Source organism: Hippichthys cyanospilos, chromosome 10 (assembly GCF_059441005.1).
Source record: "Hippichthys cyanospilos isolate Australia breed blue-spotted pipefish chromosome 10, RoL_Hcya_1.0, whole genome shotgun sequence".
In the NCBI taxonomy this organism is placed as follows: domain Eukaryota; kingdom Metazoa; phylum Chordata; class Actinopteri; order Syngnathiformes; family Syngnathidae; genus Hippichthys; species Hippichthys cyanospilos.
This window is the reverse complement of record NC_142378.1, coordinates 18,442,238-18,456,872: the sequence shown is the minus strand read 5'-3', so window position 1 is coordinate 18,456,872 and position 14,635 is coordinate 18,442,238. Positions and strand designations below refer to the sequence as shown.

Sequence of the window (14,635 nt, the reverse complement as noted above, 5' to 3'; positions counted from 1 at the left end):
CCACTTTTCCAAGTTTGGTCATGTGAGATTCACAGACAGAGCCACGATTAATCATTACCTGAACCCAGAGCAGCTGTGATGTCATTTTCAGTCGATGAGTCATCATGCAGCGACAATTCATATTTTATTTGGTGCTGCAAAAAGAGCGGCCAAAGCTTGCTACCTATGAAATGTTGTGGCGGAACCTTATTTTTTGGGAGAGGCTTCTGCAGTTTGGTTGATGTCGCAACCACTTCTGTCCGGCTCCTCTTGGAATAATACAAAAGGAGGTGTGGTGTGGTGCACTCAGGAGGGGTACTGTGGTGTGGGGCTGGTTGAGGCTAATAGAAACGTGGCACAAGAGTGATGCGTGGTTGTTGTATTATAAAGTCGTCGGGATGTTTTCCAGCTGAAACTAGGGCCTTAGTTAGGATGAAAGGATATATATATACCAGTCAGTAGGGGCGTGCCAAAAAATGCATTCACATAAGAATTGGGATTCATTTATCATTTGCTACGATTCAGTATTCAAATCAGATCTGAATTAAAGTGTCCTAAAATGTATATTACAAATTAAAATATCATCAAACAAATCCGCTTCCTGTTTGCTTCTGTTGGTGTTGCACTACGCAGCCCATTGGGGAAGTCAGCGTTGGTTTACAAGACACAGAGAAAGTGAAGATGGAGGAAATTCACCAGCCCCATCCTCATTGAATGCAAAGATGTATTACTTTATGGCGTTCTGGAAAATGTTGCAGACACTATACCATTCCTAAGGATTTTCAACTGAGACAGCTGCGCCACAGCTATCACCAAAAGATTGAAAGAAAAGTTGCCAGTGCCTTGACTGAAATGACCAGTGGCACTACCATGTGATGAACATTAGGAGCAATGCAGTCTTGTCACCTTTTGTAAACTCATGTGACACAAATGTAAATACAACGTTTCACTCGATTGCAAAGAAATGTGCTTTGACTATCAAGGATTGTGACTGTGTCATACTTAGGTCCTTAGGTGTGATTCTGTGCGTGGATGGTTGTTCGTCTCTTTGTGCTCTGCAATTGGCTGGCACCCAGCTCAGGCTGCCCCCCCCCCCCCCCCCCCCCCCCCCGCCTTTTGCCCAAAGTCAGTTGGGATAGGCATTAGCAAGCCTGTGACCCTTGCGAAGATAAGCGGCTCGAGAAAATGCCTGAATGGACTGTGACTGATACTGTTCCTTATAGGCTCGCAGGTACACAAACGAACAATCTGGCATGTGTTTCATGCTTTGCCCTTACTTTCAATTTAGAAACTCATTTCAAAAAGTTTATTTTCAAATCTTGTTTGTTATTCTGTCTCGTAGAGCCGACTGAAGCAGTTTGATGATTCTTTGCGTATCTATAGATTGAGCCAGAAACCTTCCTTAATTAGTCAAGTCCATTTTTTTAAATTGAAAATCATTTGGAATCAAAAATGAATTTTGAATCCACTCACGTAAACTCAAAAATCCAATTCAAAGAAAATCTTTATACAGTCAAAGATTCTCACCCCTACCAGTCAGACATGTCAATATTATCACAATGCTTTCAGGCTTCTTATAAAAAGCTTATAAATGTCATGAATTATTTCCTATTAATCAGGGACACTTTAATTATGATTTCCCAATTAGCATAAAATTGAATGTGACTGGTTTCGAGCTATAAAGGGTGTGCACACCTCTACAACAGACTTTATATTAATTCAAATTTCTTTTCAAAAACATTTTTTTCAATTGACTTTCAAAAAGTTGTTTGCAAGTCACAATAATTGTGGAAAAGTTTAATTACTCCTCTATTGTAATTGCAGTAAGTCTTTGGACGGTCTTCCCAACTAGACAAAACAACTTTAACAGGATAACAGTGGCATCCAAAGGGCCTTTGACTCTGCAGCATGCATCCCTTGTTCTCCGTGTCTCGCGCAGTCCTGAGTGTTTAATCTTCCGTAATTACACAGATTTGCTTAGGTTAATAAAAATAATCCGCCTAAATTGAGACCCCCTACCTCGACCTCCCCTGTGCCTCTTTTGCCCCTTTCTGTGAGGGATCAATTTGCGGTCATATAAATAGTGTGAAGCCCAACTTTGATTTAGGAGGATTGTGAAAAGTAGGGCTAACCCAAGAGACGCCGGCGCTTTGGGAAATTTCATTGTTTCGAAAAAGTCGCTGCATTTAACCTGACAGACTGACGTCATTTCCACGCGATAGAGATCGTGTCACCGATGAGCGCATCAAGGTTAACAACAGTTGAGAGGCTCATCTTTATCTGCGAACTGGTCAACACTAGGACTCGGGCGAAAACAGCTCTACGCAAGAGATCACCAGGCCATGCTGTAAAAGCCCAACTTCTTCAAAGGCGACAGGAATTTTTTCACTTATCGGCAGAAAGATTTGATTTGGGAGTCATGAGTGACAGTTATTTAACACCGGAGATGACGAGAGAGGACAGGAGTGGTCGAGAGCGACTTGGACTGAGTTTCACCATCGACTACCTCCTGTTCAATAAGGGAGCCAAAGATTCCGCAGGGGAACCGACGGCTGGGCAAATGTCGCTCGATCATCATGAATCCAAAGAGGTGGCCATCGCACAGGAGATGTCAGCAGAGACCGGGGAAAGGAGCGTCAGGAGAGAGGAGGGGGATGGAGAGCGACTAGAGGAGGGGGAGGAGGTGACCACTACCATGACCGCCGCGTCTGCCGAAAAGCCCAACCAGTCATACATCGCGCTCATCTCCAAAGCAATCCTGGCTTCGGAGCAGAAGAAGCTGCTGCTGTGCGACATCTACCAGTGGATCATGGACCACTACCCTTACTTCAAGAGTAAGGTATCTTCCACTCTCACTGAGTCCTAATCAGAATTTCCCATTCCTTATGGCGCATATGTTCTACATTTGAAAAATCTCTCAAAAATTAAACAAACATAGTTTAAAGAATCAATGATGTCATCTTGATTTACTCACAAATTGTACTTAGTGTGAAATGATTTATGCTGTTGATTGAATGGCGCAAGATAATTGTGGAATGATTATTGTATTGACAACTGATTGAGTATCAAATTTATGAATATCACTTTTGATAATTCATCAATTTGAGATTCATTTCAATTGAATCAAATGTATTATCGATTAATTGACAACTAATCAAATATCAAATTTAATGATTTTTCTTTAATAATTAATTCATCATTTCAAGACTTGGTTGAATTCAATCCTCAGAATGTCAGTCTCTGAAAATATTTCTCCACTCAAGCTGACATTTCATCTTTGTGTTGAATGAAAAATAAAATATTTGTAAACATTCACTTAAGGAAAAAAATTGAAATAATTTTGCCCTTAAATTCTATGGACGAAACCAGTAACTGAATCTCAATTCAATATTATGTTTTGCATTTTCTGCACCCAATTTGAAATAATGCCCTCTTTTTCAAAGAATGCAAAATGAAACTTGTTTTTTTGGTCATCAGATTCATCAATTTACTGAATAAATAATGGCCGGATTAATGGATTTTAGTATTTAGTAGTATTTAGTTCAAGACCTGGTTAATTGTACCTTCGCCATCTAGTGGAAGAGCGTTTAATTACTTTGCTTGTTACAATAAGACACTGGCATAGATTGATGAACAATGTTATTTTTCTGAATTATTCAGACCAATTTTTACTCCAGAAAAAATACCGTTAACAATTTTCATATGAGAAAATGGGAGAGGGCTGTTGGGCCAATTTTCCAAACCGAGCGACCTACTTGGCAAGCGTAATCTGTCTGAGGGGTTAGACAATTAGACGCGATCCCATTGTTGGCAAATTTGCAAATAAAGTAATCCGGTTGCTAGGTTGCAAACCGCCTCCTGCCTTTGGCAAGTGCACTAGATGGCATGACAGATTGAAGATGGGTCTATTGGATTAGACTCGATCGGTCGGTTTGACGTGCTAAAAAAGTAACGTCAGGTGTCGTGTCCTGTTGAGATCATACTCCATGTTGACACGCAATCGCCACACAAGTCCTGCCAAGAACAGAGCAAGGTGACATCTCAAAAGAGATCAACTTAACACCCGCTTATGCCCACTGTTTCGCATTAGCGACACCCTTGGTCAACTCTTGTGTCATGGCAGGATAAAAACTGGAGGAACAGTGTGCGCCACAACCTGTCCCTGAACGACTGCTTCATTAAAGCTGGACGCAGCGAAAATGGCAAAGGCCACTTCTGGGCCGTCCATCCATCCAACTACAAAGACTTTTCCAACGAGGACTACCACTGCCGGAGGACGCGACGGCGGGTCCGCAGGGCGGCCGGGCAGCATCCGCTATCGCCCCTCGGCTCATCATATCAAGTCGCACGTCACCAGAGGGTGGCCTGCTGGTGCTGCCCACAAGTTCACACGCTACCTCTACCTTGTTTGGCCCCCAGAATCTACTGGCCTTGGTCCAGCGTCCAAGTGCCAGGCTTTCACCCGGGCCTGCATGTCTCTGGACGTTGAGGCTACACCGCTATTGTGGGATCTGTTTGGCATTGTTCACTGCAAATTTAGGTTAAGATTTGTTTTCAACCTTATGTTTTTATAAGGTTGCGAATGTTGTTATTGGACATTGATGTCTGTGCATTAAAAAAATGTATGTAACACAACGAAAGTCAGATAAAAATGGCATCATAAAAAATGACTGAAAATGGATTATTTTACCATTATTAAATTATTTTCCAAACGTATCTAATCTAATTTTTTAACATGTCATCATCTGTTCTTTGATGTGGGAAGACTTCTGACTGGAGAGTGCATCAATTAATTTTTCTTGATACCATGAATGCATGATTAAATCTGGCCAGTTTTCAGTGCTTGGAACAATGCTGAAGATTTGATTTTCATGGAAGATGAGCCCTTTCACAATTTGCAATAGTTCTTTAATGCTCATTGTTCTACAGTTACTTTTCAGAAGATTGCTGGTTCATGTGAGTGGCCTATTAGGCTTCCTGACTTAATGTATCGTAACTCTTTTTCATGAGGTTAATTACAGGAGCCAGTTTATTGTACCACACCAAGGATTGGAGTAACATAGAGGGCAATAATGAGGATGTGTCTTCCATCCCACAAAGGATCCTGATGAAATCAGTTAACAAAACGCATGGGCAGTTTGAGAAGGGAGTATTATTATCATTATTTTTTTATTTTTTAATTTATTAATTCTGGCCCTAAGTCTCTTTTGCAATACTCTGAGGCAGCTCACAGACAAATAAAAAAAGCCCCTAGATAAGAAAAATCCTAACTTTGTTACCAAGTGACACAAAAAAGAAGCCACTACATTATGGTGAGAATCTGGATGAATATGCATATACATTCCCAGCACTGGCATACCACCCGTCTGGCATTAAGAAAGTAACCTGAGAAATAAAACTCTTTTGCCTTGGTTGAAGGCTGTTTTGCTGTGGCATTATCGTTTAAGGATTTTGGCACAGTACTAAATCCTATCTTGAATAAATGACCAAAGTTATAATATATGAAGGCAATTGCACTTTTTTTTCAAATGAAATGGTTTGTTGATTAGATCACATTGAGAAGGACTCATCCTAAATTTTGTCACATTGCCATCATATTTGCTTTAAAAATATCCAACGTTTTGTATGACATCCTAGGCACGAAATTTCCACATGATTAAATCGAGAGACACAGAGTGGAATAGCTTGAATGTTGGTTGACATCTAGTGGCTTCAAAGTGTGTGGAAGAAAATCAATTTTAGTAGAAAAGTAAGATTCATTGTATAACAGCTCCAGCTAGCAAATCTCGTTTCGCTAGTTTTCATGAAAACTAACACTAGGATTAGGGCAAGATCTCATACAACGAGATTGTGTGAGATAAGAACGATTTTGAAAGTCACGGTTATTTAAAACCATCCAAATGTGTCAAAAGAGTTTTTTAACCCCTCCTGCGTTGTCCACCTTATTGGGCAATTGGCAGGCTGCAGTGGGAGCCTCCTCTTGATGTGACTCATACTCTTTGGTTGCTGCAGCCAATCATGTCCACTTCCTCGTTTGTTGGCTTCAGTACAACTGTAAGTTAGTGACTGGAGCTATCTACCGTTTCTAAAATACTTAATGCTAGTTTTACAGAGCGTTTTATGTGATATCGCTCGAGGTAGGATGCAAGGAGTCTTTCGAGCTAAAAAAAAGTATGGGTCAAGAAAGCGAACCCTCGTTGACATGAAATGACAGAATCCACATCGTACTAATAATTAATACACATAGTTGTTGAATGATTGATTTGAGATAAACTACATCTCTCGACAGTAGTTGATTTGAAATCAATAATTTAAAAAATATTGTGTATTTAGATTTCTTTTTTTAAATATTATACATGGTAAATGTTTGTTATTGTAACAAATGGCATATTATATATTTTGTTTGAAAATAAAACTGCTTATATCGTTTAGAAAAATGGTTAGTTACTAAAAAATACATTCTAAAATGATATATTTTAGAGCTGTAATTTCAAAACTGTGATACCGCAATACCGTGATATTTTTGCTCAAGGTTATCATTCTGGCAAATTCTGATATCATCTTATACCTACCCTGGACCAAACAGTATCATTTTGTTTTCTTGTTTTTTCCACTTAGTCCTTCACAAGTGCAAAGGTGTCAGTACAGAGGAAAGAGTAAATCACATCACCAACACTTCAAAACAAACCTTGCCATACCAAATAATATATAGACTCGAATGACTTAGTACGCCTTTATTTTGAAGATGTTCCCGGCAGAATGTTGCCACAAAGGCTGGCAAGACTGACTCGTCTTTCTACTGCACAAAGTAATGCTTCCGGTGTGAGTGGCGTGATTTAAAACAACACAGCATTGTTGTGTTGACGTGTTCATGTTCATTGAACATGAAGTTCAATCACCAATTTAGGGCGCTAAAAAAGTGACTTAATTATACAGACATCGGGTTGCACAGGGCATAAGATATTAAACTGGTTGTTCTGGTTGCTTTATTGTCATGAATACTTTCACAATTCATATAAAATCAAATGAAAACAACACAAATATACTTTTATTTTTTTCATTAATAACCCAAATTATTTCGGATCCCTTACAGTCAGAATATGGTTCCGCAGACCCCACTGTGAGAACCACTGCTTTAATGTTTTTTAAATTTTTTTATTGCATTATCTTAAATAAAACAGAGATGTATTGATCACACCTTGTTGCAAATAGACATCATTTCCACTTCTTACTTTCTACAGTCTGTAAAACACATTCCATTCATGTAACGCATCACTAGGGATGGGACAAGAAACGAATCTTGCAAGATGAGATGTCTCACGGGGTTGAGCCCACGAGAACAGGACTCATGACTAGGAATGGGACTGGAGATTAAAAGAACACGCAAGAAATTATCTCAGTGACAATGCACAAATCTCAACCTAAATTTCAAAAATAAACATACTCAAAGCTGAGCCAGTATAATAATATGAACAATAACTAGTCCCAGCAAGGATTGAACAATGTATTACTTTGGGACTGGATTGCAATCTCAGACAACAAGATTCCAAGATCTAAAAGCTGTTTGTTGTTAATTATTTTTAATTATTTATTTATTTTTTTTGCTTATACGCAAGTAATTTTTAGTGCTAAGCATTTATATCAACAGATGTCAATCATCACAGGAGGTTTGTGCACGAACGTGAAATCGTGTAGAGGGAAGTTTTGTAGTTGTACAAGCGAGACTTATATTTAAAAGATTTTGCACTCACAGGCTTTATTTAGATTTGTAGTTGCAAGGAAAATATTCAAAAATGCACATTCTTTATTCTTTGTCAAAAGAAAAAAGTTCATAGCCACACGTTTCAGTCACACTTACAAGAAAAATATTCATACTTCCAAAATTTAGACTCATACTCACAAGCTATAACTATTACTGATATGAATGGTTAAACACACATACATCTTTTTGACAACAATCCATCCTGACAGAGCATCGTTCTTAGTGCACGCTGAATTTCTGAACGACACATTTCTACAATGCTCTGAATTACTGAATGTTCTGAGTGAAACAGTGCGTGGCTCCCAGTATGTTTCTGGACGCACCTCTGAGTTTGGATGGAGCTAAAAGTGAGCCCACCGCTAACACTGCCACCCGCCGTTACATGCTAATTAGTCCAAAGCTGTCGGGATACAAAATCTCCTGCAGCATAAGACACTCAAATCGGTGGATGGGGTCCGGGGCTGGTGGGTTTTACAAAGCCGACTCCTGAGTGTATGAGGCCGGATAATCTGGGCAATCCCAAGCAGTTTCAAGAAATAGGAAGATTATCACACGCCATAATCCGCCACCACTCCTGAAGATTTTGAAGGGCAGGGCCCAGTGGCTGAGAAAAGGGAAGGATGGAGAGAGATATATATTAGTGATCTCTAATATACTGGTGAAGATGAAGATAATGAAGAAACAATATGAGTAGAGAACACAAGCAAAACCACTACACTGAACTAGGTTTAAGTGAAAATAGTTTTATATTAGTGTCGTTACAACTGGAAATTAGCAAAATACTGTGTGATGATAATAACATGGAGAACAAATATGACCTCAGCCAATGAGTCGCTTGCGGCAACACCAAATCATCTGATCACATGACATAATCTGCTCTAGAAAATCTCAATTGCATGTACAGTAGGGATGGGAATCATAAACCGTTTCTTTTTCAAGGCGGAAAGCAGTCTACAGTTTGGCTATATTTTATGAAAAAAAAAAAAAAAATGACCCCTGGTCTCGTTTCAATATGTAGAATTAACATCCAGCCATCCATTTTCTAGAGGTGCTTCTCCTCACTAGACTTGCTGGCTTGCTGGTGCCTATCCCAGCAGTCCTCGGGCAGTAGACACGGGACACCCTGGAATGGGGGGCCAGCCCAATCTTACCTAAGTGTAATTGGAAGTGTTCAATACACCTACTTACCATCATTGTTGGGAGTAATACGTTACTAAAGTAATGTAATTACTGTAATGCATTACTTTTTGCTGTAACACTGTTGTGTAATGCATTACACACAAAAATAGTAATATATTACTCAATACAAATGACAGTAATGAAATGACATTAATAACTAATAAATAATGCATTACAGTTTTGAAGTAACATGCCCAACACTGCCTACCATGCATGTTTTTAGAATGTGGGAAGAGACAGGATTGAGAAGACCAACACAAGCACGGGAAGAACATGCAAACTCCACACAGGAATCTCACCGGGGCAAGCTGGGATTGAACCTGGCACCTTTGTACTGTGAGGCAGACGTGCTAACCAGTCTTTCACCATGCTGCCCAAGAATGAACATGTAACCTGTTACATATTTATACATTGGTCTCATTGTATATCACTTTTGTCATTTATCACTTTTGTCATTTCAGTTCCTCATTCAATGAAAAGCAATTTTAAATTACTGACAAGAAATTTGGTTGATCGGACTCGATACATCCTTACCAACTCCCATCCCTGATTATATGTGGGCAACCTCTAGTTAGTCAGTGGTTATATCAACTTTCGCAGGGTTTGAAAAATTCATGCAATATGTGGCAAGTTTGAATTACCCTGGAATGACATCTATTTAGTTTGGTGGAGAAATTCCACTGTTCATTAAAAAAACTATGTTACGATACTGATGCTGTCGATTGTAACATCAATAGTGAAATTCTTCTCTGACTGGCTGTGGTTGGTATTGACATCCATGCTGCCTAAGAGGATTAAAGGTTACACATTGACTTTTGTCAACTTTGTCTCAGCAAATGATCAAATACTCCAATAAGGCAACATTTGATGTGAATTTAGATCATAAGAGGACAAACAGTATGCTCAAGGGATTTGAAGGGAATGAGTAAGATGTGTGTGTTATGATTACCGTGATGAATTATGATGTTCATTAAAATAATGACAAATCTACCTAATTAATTTTTTCTTTTTTTGTGGGGGTAGGGAAGCAGGTCCACCAAAGCTCCCTATTCAATGTCAAGTGCTAATTGGAGACCTAATTTGCTTAATTCCCATGAATTGCTCTCCGCCTCAAATCCTCTTCAATTCACCAGCTTTAAAGCTTTAATTTGGTTACATATGTTTGCTGTACACACAGACGCACACACAAATACACACTTGCCAAAGTTACAACCCCACTGCGTAAGCTTTTTCTAATGTAGCATTTTGAATATATTTGCTGACTTTGAAGATTACCAAAACGAGCATTTTCTCTGTTACTAATTTATAAATTAAACAATTATTGCATACAAATGTGAAAATACACATTCATGGTGTATACGGGGCTTTAAAATGTGATTCTCCAAAATGAATGCATCTTATTTAAAATGAACAATTAATTGAGGGAAAGTCAAATCCAAATTTTTGGTTACAATGAGATATTTTAGATCTAAACATAGTATTCTGAGTTATCCACTCTATTTCATTCTTCTGAAATCAAGATGACATCGTAGTTGGCCAAAGTTCCAGGGATGGACAATTATGGCTTCGCTTGAGAATGTCACATTACCAAACATGTGTCTTCTTAATACTGTAGATCACTATTGTTATATGGAGGGACAAAATAGTAACTTGATTGCCGTTTTAGTTAGAATTTTTTGTTCAATTTTTTTTGGAGCGAGTGGCAAAAGCTTCAAAGACCTTACAAAGTTATCAAAGCTGCACCTACCCCGTTGACAAAGACGTGCCATGTCTTGAAATCAACACATTTCAAAAAATGTGTAACTACATTTCAAGACAATTGAGGTCAGGCGGTCTGCGTGTGCGCGCACATGCCATTTTGTTAATCTAATGAGATGGGCGGAAGGGTGCAGGGGGTGCGTAGATTAGTGCCCAAAGATGTTCCCGATTAGCAGAGAGTGAGCTAAGAAGATCAAGCCCCGCTGAGATGGCGATGAAACATTATGGCCGTGTTTTAACACATTCCACGGCCGATTTCCTGTAGTTTGACCACACACAGAACACACATGGGGGAAACCCAAAATGAACAAAACCAGTTACCATGAGGCACTATTTCTAGTACCTGGTCATGAATGGACCGGCCGTTTGATTAACTCCATTAATGACATAATATTAATAATTATCATTATATATACTGTTCAGTATATAGCAGGCAGCATGGTGTAAAACTGATTAGCATGTCCACTTCACATTGATTCTGGCTCTGGTCTTCCTGTGTGCAGTTTTCTTGTTCTCCCCATGCCTGATTGCTTTTTCTCCAGGTATGCCAGATGCATACCTTTCAAAATGTTGAATTTTTGACGCATCAGTCAGCTGAATGTTTCTTCAAAAGTCTTGAGGATCACCAAATTGCTTCTTGCCAAATGTCAGAGGAGCCTCTGTGTTCTTTTGTGACAGCAATGGTTTCCACTTGGGAACCCTCTTTTGGATGGCACTTTTGGCCAGTATCTTTCTGATAGCGGTCATGAACACTGACATTAACTGAGGCCATCGAAACATGCAGTTCTTTGGATGTTTCTCGAGATTCTTTTATGATTTCCTGGACGAGCTGCCATTGCACTCTTGGCGTAATCTCTATTGATCGACCACTCCTGGGAAGGTTTGCCACTGTTCCCAGTTTCTTCCAATTTGTGGTTTATGGCCTGAAAGTCGTTTGGTGTTGAACCCAAACCTTCGAAATAGCTTTGTAACCTTTTAAAGACTGATAGATTTCAATCATTTTTTTTCCCCCATTCATTCTCATTTCATAATGCGTTTGTTCTTGGGATTTTGTAGCCTACTTCACTATGACACATAGGGGGCAAACTCAAGTATCCTGCATGGTTTCCATGTTTGTCCCCCAAACACACCTGATTCATATGATTAGGCTCATTTTCAACCCCCTGCAGCATTCGTTGATAAGATAATCATTCGAATTAGGAGTGTTGGAGCGAGAAAGATTGAAACAATACAGTATAAGGAAACCTTTGAGGTTGGAGTTTTACACTTGTGGAACAGATTCCGTTTAAGTGATTTCATGAGTCAACAAGGGGTCGCAGGCTTGCTGGTGCCTATCCCAGCAAGTGTAGGTGAGGGACACCCTGAACTGCTTGCCAACCAACTGCACTACACTTAGAGATGAACAACCATTCACGCACCCATCCCCGAAGGACAATTTAGTATGTCTAATACACCTTCCATTCATGTTTTTGGAGGTTGGGAGGAAACTGGAGTGCTCGGAGAGAACCCATGCGGGCTTGGGGAGAACATGCAAACTCCACACTGGAAGGCCAGAGCGAGGTGGATTTGAACTCAGCTCCCTAAACTGTGAGCTGGATTACATATATATATATATATATATATATATATAAAAACGCACTATTCATATAGATTAGGTCATAGATGGTCGTTTCCTGAGCCCTGTGTGGCAAAATGGCCAAAAACGGATAAAAACAGGTGTAGTCTACTGTTTGATTACTATTCCACAAATTCAATATTAATCAGAATGGTGTGTTTAGAATGGTGGAGCCGCATATAACATATTATTATAAAACATTTTTTTTTACTTAATTTCCAATGTATTATTTTCATTTTAAAATGCCTGTTTAGCTTTATAGCAATTTAAATTCTATATTAAAATGAAATAAAAACTGGTTAGAATTTATTTGCCAAATAGTGCTGCTTGGAGTTGGAACAAACCATTTTAGCAAGTACTTTTTTTTTTTTTTTTTTACATCAATTTGGTAAAATTACACACAATTACACAATTCTTGACAACTGTGGTAGTTAAATAGTGTTTCAATTTGTGGAGCAAAATGTGGAGTCGTTAAAATATTCCTTTTTAAAGATTAATAACGTTGATGACATGAAGATGAATCATTCATTTTTACGGATGACCTAACCAAATAGTTGAGGACTAAATCTGTAAAATGAACCACACTTGAAGGATGTGCGAGCATATAAAAGGCAGCAGGAGTCTAAATTGCTCGTCTTTTCGAAATCATGATTGCATACAAGTAGTAGGTAGGTAGCACTATTTAAGGCCGCAAAGACACAGCAGAAGTAGCCCAACCACACAGCTGCCATTTCATTCTCGTGTCCCGCCATGAACAATAGCCCGTCTCCCTTCAAAGGCGCTTTAATAGTCAATCGATGGCAATGCGAGGCGCCTATTCTGCAGATTACTGTTAACAATAATTTGCCTCCCAGTGCACCGTTACCATCTTTGAAGCAATGTTTTATTGCCTTTTTTCTCCTTCCATCTGCATCTGTCATCCCCCTGGTCCGGTGTTTGATCTCCCTGCAGCGGCCTGCATCCCCACGAATCGCCTTGACCTGTTGATTGACAGCTGCGATCAGACATATGGCGGTGCATGCATCGACCCGAAGAGCTCCCCCGGGACAAAAGCAAGTCCAGTGGGATTTCCCCCTCGCGACCTCCCCTTTTGGTTTCCCCCCCATTTCCTCCTGCACTGTCTTCGATAGGACAGCATGCGATCTGACGGTCTCATTCGGCCACGAGATGTCGCAAGATTCAAGCAAATGTTTATCTTTTGCTGCCAGACACAAGATTAGGTACACTCGTGGCCCAAAACCCTGACATTTGAAGAGGCATGAACAATATATTATGCTCGTTGTTGTGCAAATAAATAAATAAATTAACAAAAGAATAAAATTAAAACGGTGCCATAGCTGAAATAATTATCCTCACTCATCGTACGTATAGGCCTATTCACGAAAGCACAAAAAGCTCCACAGGGCCGCTGTATCCGAGTGGACACCACCTTTTTTTGCAGTTCTTCACGAAGTATTTTGTGGGAGGGCGTATAAAAAATATAGTCTACTTTAGAATACGGTAATAGGGGTTAACTATACCAGGATTTTGTGGAGGCTATTCAGTCAAATGCAGTCAGTAACCCCCGCGAATCGTGGTACTGCTGTAGAGTACCAGTCAAAAGTTTGCAAACAAATTATAAACTATCCAGTCAAACGTTTGGAAACACATTTTAATCTGTTGTTTTCTTTCTTATATACTATGACAACATTTATTGTACAAACATCTAACTTTAAAACTCTAACTCATCACTGTACACTCCCCCCCCCCAAAACACACACACACACACACACACACACACACACACACACACACACACACACACACACACACACACACACACACACACACAAATAAGCGTGTAAGCATTTATTCTTTATGAAAATACTTTGGAAACTTCGACTCAAGCAATGCATGGGCGAAGGTGGCTAAAGGGAAGAAGCAAAAAAAAAAAAAAGTCCAACAAGGTACTTGAATGTTCAAAAATACAAAATAAACGAACTTTCAAAATAACAAAAGCTTAAAGTGCCAAAACCAAACTAAGGAAAAGGACTGCAATAAAAAAAAAAAAATCTCAAAAAGGCCTGACAAACTCAACAAGCAAGAATAAAAAGAAAGCAGGGAACTAAATACAGGCTAGCTGGCGAGACAGCAAGGAAAGGACAAGAGAGAAAGTGTTGGAGGAAGTTGATGGGTTGACACAAGCAACCAGGCTAATCAGAGCAGGTGGAAAAGAGACGCAGGAAAACATGATAAAATAAAATCTGGTATAAAATCAACGCGGATCTAGATTTAACCATCATAGGCCACTGCCTTTTGCTGACACATGCCATCATGCCATAGCATAACTCAATTCCATTTTT

The 14,635-nt window shown here is 39.4% G+C and overlaps 1 protein-coding gene and 1 long non-coding RNA gene across 2 annotated transcripts; one reads left to right on the top strand and one right to left on the bottom strand.

Moving 5' to 3' along the window:
- The first annotated feature begins 2,109 nt into the window (after positions 1–2,109).
- Positions 2,110–4,695, top strand: foxq2 (forkhead box Q2). The gene is made up of 2 exons (XM_088426136.1): positions 2,110–2,818; positions 4,103–4,695. The coding sequence occupies exons 1-2, from the start codon at positions 2,216–2,218 to the stop codon at positions 4,466–4,468; spliced, it is 969 nt and encodes a 322-aa protein (XP_088282262.1). The 5' UTR covers positions 2,110–2,215; the 3' UTR covers positions 4,469–4,695.
- Positions 4,696–7,718: 3,023 nt separating this feature from the next.
- LOC148417434 (uncharacterized) lies at positions 7,719–13,204 on the bottom strand. Its single transcript, XR_015867014.1, has 2 exons — positions 13,159–13,204; positions 7,719–8,345 (listed from the first exon to the last, which is right to left on the bottom strand). It is a non-coding gene; the product is annotated as an uncharacterized LOC148417434 (long non-coding RNA).
- Between the last annotated feature and the right edge of the window lie 1,431 nt (positions 13,205–14,635).

Bases quoted from the DNA above. Each gene is read 5' to 3' on its own strand.
- foxq2 (XM_088426136.1), top strand. From the start codon at position 2,216: ATGAGCGCATCAAGGTTAACAACAGTTGAGAGGCTCATCTTTATCTGC. The intron at 2,819-4,102 runs GTATCTTCCACT...GTGTCATGGCAG, and splicing joins ACCCTTACTTCAAGAGTAAG to GATAAAAACTGGAGGAACAG.